Raw genomic sequence first — 6883 nt, forward strand, 5'->3', positions numbered from 1 at the left:
GCTTGAAACAGTCCGAGAGTTAACATTATTATTGGGTGAATTGATATCTGTTAGAAATTGTTTCAAATGGATCCCCTTTCAAACGTGCTCCGCTCTGTGTGCGATATTGTCCTGCGTCCGTTTGTTTCGTAAAAGTGTCGATTAATCAATGACATCACAGAAGGAGATCGTACAGAGCCTGCGGGATTGGTTGAAGGACCGCGCTGGGATCTTGTATGTCTTTGGGATAAGATTGTTGCTTTTTTTCTATTGTTGAATGGACAAACCTGTGTGTTGTTCAAAGGTTTGAAGGAATGTGAGATTTGCTAATAACGAGGAGCCTCCCGTCTTCCTCGGAAGAGAGGGGAAGAGGAGGAACGTGTCACAGAGTCGTGTATATATGATCTTTGATTAAAACATTACAGGCAGTGAAGAGAACGTGCTTTCATACGAAGCTGTGCAGCAGCTGACGATACAGTACACGCGTCCCGTGATCGTGCTCGGACCGCTCAAGGATCGTATCAACGACGATCTCATCTCCGAGTTTCCTGATAAATTCGGCAGCTGTGTACCACGTAAGTCCGATATTATATAAATGACGAATGTAACTTGTGTGCATTGCTGATGCGCAAAATTATTCCAACAGATTTATATGTCGATCTTTGTGCGTTTTGCCTACAGATACAACAAGGAGTAGAAGAGAATATGAAGTGGATGGACGAGATTATCACTTTGTGGCCTCGAGGGAACAAATGGAGAGAGATATACAAAATCATTTGTTTATAGAGGCTGGACAGTATAATGACAATCTTTACGGAACGTCTGTTGCATCTGTGCGAGAAGTAGCTGAAAAAGTACGTATAATGTTATTAATAGAATCTCTTGACTTTTTTTCATCGGGAAATATTACTTGTTAAAAATACATAATATTATGTACATTAATATAAGGAATTAGAGAAAATTTGCAATTTTTCTTTCAGGGCAAGCATTGTATTCTTGATGTAAGTGGAAATGCTATCAAAAGGTTACAAGTAGCTCAACTCTACCCCATTGCCATCTTTATCAAACCTAAATCAGTCGAATCTGTCATGTGAGTTTAATAATTATCAGTCGCGCTTTAATACTACATTACATTATTTCTTATTTTATTAAAATATTGATGTTTATAATATTGCAGGGAGATGAACAAGAGGATGACCGAGGAGCAAGCAAAGAAAACATACGAACGCGCTCTGAAAATGGAACAAGAATTTGGTGAATACTTTACTGGTACGTTGTTTACGTTAAAGTTTTCTATTAAATTTAACTTTAAAAATTAAACACAATTGTATTATAATGTTATTGTATTAATTTTTGATTATAAAAAAAGTCCTTTCATATATAACATGTTAAACAATATAAGCAATTATAATCGAGAAATAATAATCTATAAAATAAATTAAAATTTATTAAAAAAAAATATTCGGTCTAACGATTTAAGTTATTGTCACTATGTAAATAAATCGCTGTGCTTTGTTCGCAGCCGTCGTCCAAGGAGACACTCCCGAAGAAATCTACATAAAAGTAAAAGAGGTTATTTCCGAGCAATCAGGACCGAACATCTGGGTTCCATGCAGGGATCAGCAACTGTGACGTCCTGCCCCCCACGCTCAGCATGGGCCCAACGCTTGGACCCTGCCGCCGAGGCGTCAAGCTTAATTATTCATGATAAATACGATTAAGTAACTAACGACGATACGATTAACGCTCTAACGCCGCCCTTTCCCCGTGCCTCCCTCTCTCCCTTCCATATTCCATCAATTATTCAGATAGCACAAGATCCCTACTTAAGGCGTGCAACGTAACGTAAATCGCCGTAAGACATTAAGCCGAGAGAATACTTAAGTAGCGAGGTACACATGATATGACCCCGACCCACTTTCCCGCGAAAAATTGATAAGTTAATCGGGACGCGGTGATTTATTCTTCCCTTGGTTCGAAATCTAATGGAAAATCTCACCGAGAGAAACGAGGGGACTGGGCACTTGTATGTGCTCATTACGTTGAATTTTATCGCGACCGACGTCTTCAATAAAAAAGAAAGTAACGGAGAAAAAATCGCAATTTTTATCATATGACTCGATTATTCGTATGTGATCGTCTTTAATTTTATTAATTAACCTCGCGAATTAGAGGCAATTGTATAATTGCTCGAGAAACTTACAAGATGTATGTCGAGCTCGAATTAGCAGGCAATTCGGAAGAGTTTTCTCGAATTGGAGAACTCGACTGAAGTGATTATTGACTGCAAAATGAGCGTGTATTTAATTACACTCTAGCACGGTATTTTTTAATGTACTTAAGCGCAGTTTTTAACGCGCCGAGAACTCGTTAAATTCGCTTCGAGTTCAACGAAACGAAGGAGAAACGCGGCTAGGAGAGAAAAGTATAGCCCCAGCGACGTTGTGTATGTGTTAACGCGAACCTCACGATTATAAAAGAAATACAGAAAAAATACAGAAAAAAAGAGAAAAGGAACCTCACAGGACAAATCTTTAGCTGCTAGATACACATAGCGATATATAATGTTTTGTACAGCTAGATAACTAAGCCAGTAATTGGGTTATGTGCAACATTATATTTGCGAAATGGGCGATGCTAAAAACGAGAAAAAAAGTGAGAGAAAGAGCAAAAAAACACTATTGTAATTTAAATATCACTACTAAATTATTACTATATGATAGTAGGTACATATGTGTATTATTGTAAATATATTATACTCGCGTATATAGTATCGAGACGGAGAGACGTAGCAGGCAGAGATAAGGGATCGAAGAAAGTAAAAAAAAAGAGAGAGAAAGAGGAAGAAGCTTTTTCTTCATATGCAGCTCAGCTACACGATATAACAATATCGTAACGAGGTAATGAATTTTCGCGCCCATTAGTCGCGTTCTCGTAAAAATTTTCGACGCGAGCATTTATCTCGCTCCTTTGTATCTTAAGATATAGTTCTTGGCACCGGATCAATCGCTGATCAAACGTGGGAGATTGAATTTGCACGAGTTTTCAGCGGACCCGATGCAATTGGCAAAAAGACAAAGAGATGATAGAAAATCAATGATGTACTTATAGGATGTCGCGGGAAAATTATAAGAGGCGTAAACGGATGAAGCCGCGGCGGTTTGAAAAAAAGAGAAGAAAATGCCAGTAATCTCGGTCGAGTTTCGTCGTGAACTTTATACTGGGAATTGATTTTTTTCAACAATAAGCGGAGATTTTTCATCTATGAATTCTCGCGCTCACAAAGCGATTCTCACTAGTAACATCTCTCGCTTGGCCTTCATTCATTCATCGAGCTATGAGCTCATGATTACGTGCTACGATGCTTTGTCCGCTTGCTTCTTCCGTTTCCGTAGCATTAATCGCGCGAAAAGATATAATAATAGGTTCTCCTCCAATGGAACGCGAGCGGGAAATCGAATTGTTATAACACAAGGTGTCATTACGACAATTTAATTGTAATATAGCTGCATTGTCGTGATGCACGGATATGCAAGTCGCGATCACAGAGATGACAATGACGACGATGATAATGATAACAATGATGGCATAGCCAGCGTATGCAGGTCGCAAGGCCCTGACACAAGGCGATGATTGCCCGGAATAGAATCGTTCTTTTTTTCTCCCTTATTTCGTAGTAACATTTACTCGCGAGGAACTATAATATCGCGCAGATACGCTTTCGGGCTATTTTTTCCTACCGCGAGTCCTAGACTATTATAATTAAGCGCGCATTACAATACGAGATAGAATGAGATATGGAGCGACGAGTTTCGGCTTGTGCCTGAAAGACAGAAGGCCTGGCTTCGTCGAGTTGTCGAGTGATGTCTGTCTCGATGTAAAAGACCGTATATAAAGAGAATAATTATCGCAGACACCTATTATACACCTTCTATAGTCTATTTAATAATATTACTTATTGAATTGTCAATCTCATGTTCACCTTGTTTCATCGTTTTTAAATAGTTAATAAACGTTTTACCAATTTTACTACTGTGATCTGTCATCTCCGATCCTCTCCTGCTCTTCCTAAAACATATTTTAGTAAAACTATATTAGCAATTGCGCACTATTATAATTAATAGATATTCGAATTAAAAGAAGCAATTTAAAATAGATATTATACTTATATATCTTTAAACCTATTTTGCGCTAAAACTTAATAAGTATAAATAGTAATTCTTTCGTTATTAGAGAAGCATAAATCTCTAATGTAAAATTTATAAATTAAAAGTTGGGATTACTTATAAGTTTATAATTGGGAAAGAATTAAAAATACGCTAAAAAAAGAGTAGAAATAATTTTATTGTTTAATATAGTTTTATGCTAGAAATGATTGGAGGAGAATCATGGAGAGAAATTTAAAAATATTTCGGTAAAAATACTTGTTTTTATTACATCGATAAGATATAACTCATTGTTATCAGCAAAAAAAAATCACAAATATTTTTTCATTAGAAAGTCATTCGTCGAGTCCGTCGGGTGACTCGCTTATAACGACTACGGCAATGACAATAATAACGATAATTCCTTTTTACACGAATCACAGTAAGACTCTAATTTGTTCGTCAACGTTGTTTCGAACTAAATCTCTGAAATAAAATATATATTTGTATATATATATATTTATTTTTATATTTATATATTTACTCATCTTTATACTTATATTCATATATAACTTCTGTTTCTTTATCCGCATAAAAGCAGCAGCGTTTTAACACATTTAGAAGTTTCTTGAATATATAAATTACAAGAGGGACGATGGGGGGAGAGGCGTTGTGTGAATATTACACGACTAAGAAAATGTACATTCATCATTAACTACTATGTATATATAGTACAATAAAAAAGCGTGTAGTCGTAGATGATAATAATAATAGTAGTAGTAATAGTAGTAATGAATAATAGTAGTAGTAATAGAGTAGTAGCGATATTCGCGGTAGTGATAGTAGCAATAATAGTAATAGTCTAGTAATCGCAACATGAGATATATACATACTTTATCATGTTATACAACGTGACTATTTCGGTTAATTGCTTTACATTATACACAAATAATATGCGCTAATATAAACAAAAATCGTGATCTACATCTTACATTTTAACTACTTAGGAATAAAAGATTACATGTGTATATATATGTACAATACGTACACCATTGTTGCTTATCATTAGACAGAAATGTAATTCTTTCGCATTTCGCTCCTCTCTCTTATATTTCTATTTTCGTTTTTACGGTTCTCTTTACTGAAAATATGTCAGTATGTATATGTACAATTGATAATATAACTGCGCCTCTCTCTCTCTTTCTCTGTTCATTCGCGTCAGCTAAATAAAATTATAAGAAGCCGCCTGAGCGTACGCAGATCGCGCGACGTTGCATCGCATTAATTAGTATCACTCGATATTATTTCGATATTACAATTAATCGTCTCTCGCATAACGAGCGAATCTTTTCTTTTCAGCTAACTACTGTACACATATACGCACAGTGGTGCGCTGCGCTCGTACATACGAATACGTCGCCTGTGATCGGTACATCATCGAGTTATTTTCAAGAATACACATGGATTTTTCCCTGAGACTGATTATAACGATTGAAACATTTGTGCTATGCGGCGCCAAAAACAAGGCGTATTACGGTATATCTTAAGCATTACGAACCGAACTATTCCGCGCCTTCTCTTCTCCGTATCTCGTCTCGTGACGTTCGCATATACTAAATGTGTGTTCGCTTTCTGTTCAAACATTAACGTACAGGAACATCACGAGACGATAAGTACAATTGATCGAACTGGTTCTGTCAAGATTTAAAATAACTCATCTCCCCCTGAAATACGCCTTCCTAAATTGCTTCAATCGAACACTGCGTCGTTTCGGTGATCGAAACTCGCTCTCGCTCTCGCTCTCGCTCTCGCTCGCTCTCTCTCTCTCTCTCTCTTTCTCTCTATCTTATTTCTCTGTACAAATTGTCTCCGAATTTCATATTTCTGATTAATCACGATAAAAAATATGCGACTTTGTTATTATTAAATATCTTCAATTTGAGCCTTCTCGTGATTTATTGTATCTTATTATATTTAATTGCATCTTCTCGCGTGGATATTATTCTACAAGAAATTCTTTTTTTATTTTAGAGTTGTTTTCTTAGCGAGCATCTGGAATCGCCGATACGATGCATTAGTATTATGCCGACACATCGCGAAAATAAAAGGGACTCGAAGACAAAATGTAAAAAAAAATACATTATTGCACAGTGAGCGTTGCTCGACAGCATTCGGCCGAGAGAAACATACTCTCGATAATAATTTCCTATATTTTCTCTACACTCCTAAAAACAATACGTGATCAATGCACCTAGGCAATTAACAAAACGAAAACATTATTTCGCGAATTGCACTTCCCATGTCATAAGAATTGAGCCATTAACACCCACCGAGTCCATCTTTCATTCGAATTATAACTAATTGCTCTATTGTAACTATACGAAAGAAGAATAACTTCTTGTAGAAATTAAAGATTGAAATCCTTGTGCGTGCATGTATGTATATACACGCTAGAGAAGCTAAAAATATAGTAGAAGGAACAAGATATACACGTACAGTGTTAACTTGTCTCTTCAACAAATGAAATATTAATTCTGAATTTAATAAATTGCAACTCAACTCATTCAATCTTTCAAGCACCTATTCCCAAAGATTAACATATTTCATAAATATAACGCACGACATAATATATAATTCTGCCACAACATAAGAAAAAACAAAAATGAGACTATGATGTGGTAACATGACATCTGCATGAGATTTCGATTATATTACGCCCTTAATTTTTACCTTCGTAATCTACCAATGCGTTCTGTAAT

The 6883-nt window shown here is 36.0% G+C and overlaps 1 protein-coding gene across 12 annotated transcripts in view; it reads left to right on the plus strand.

Annotated features, from left to right (window-relative positions):
- Dlg1 (MAGUK family member discs large 1) overlaps positions 1 to 4008 on the plus strand; it is a 276280-nt gene extending 272272 nt beyond the window's left edge. For all 12 annotated transcript variants that reach the window (XM_083099768.1, XM_083099758.1, XM_083099759.1 and 9 more), the window contains 5 exons: positions 405 to 554; positions 661 to 833; positions 960 to 1069; positions 1157 to 1248; positions 1502 to 4008. In XM_083099768.1, the coding sequence (XP_082955894.1) occupies positions 405 to 554; positions 661 to 833; positions 960 to 1069; positions 1157 to 1248; positions 1502 to 1611 (635 nt within the window). In that variant the 3' untranslated portion in view covers positions 1612 to 4008. The remainder of the gene's footprint in view (positions 1 to 404; positions 555 to 660; positions 834 to 959; positions 1070 to 1156; positions 1249 to 1501) is intronic.
- The last annotated feature ends 2875 nt before the right edge of the window (positions 4009 to 6883 follow it).

Source organism: Camponotus vicinus, unplaced genomic scaffold (genome assembly GCF_025532165.1).
Source record: "Camponotus vicinus isolate PSW18456_S1 unplaced genomic scaffold, iyCamVici1.0 SCAF_5, whole genome shotgun sequence".
In the NCBI taxonomy this organism is placed as follows: Eukaryota; Metazoa; Arthropoda; class Insecta; order Hymenoptera; family Formicidae; genus Camponotus; species Camponotus vicinus.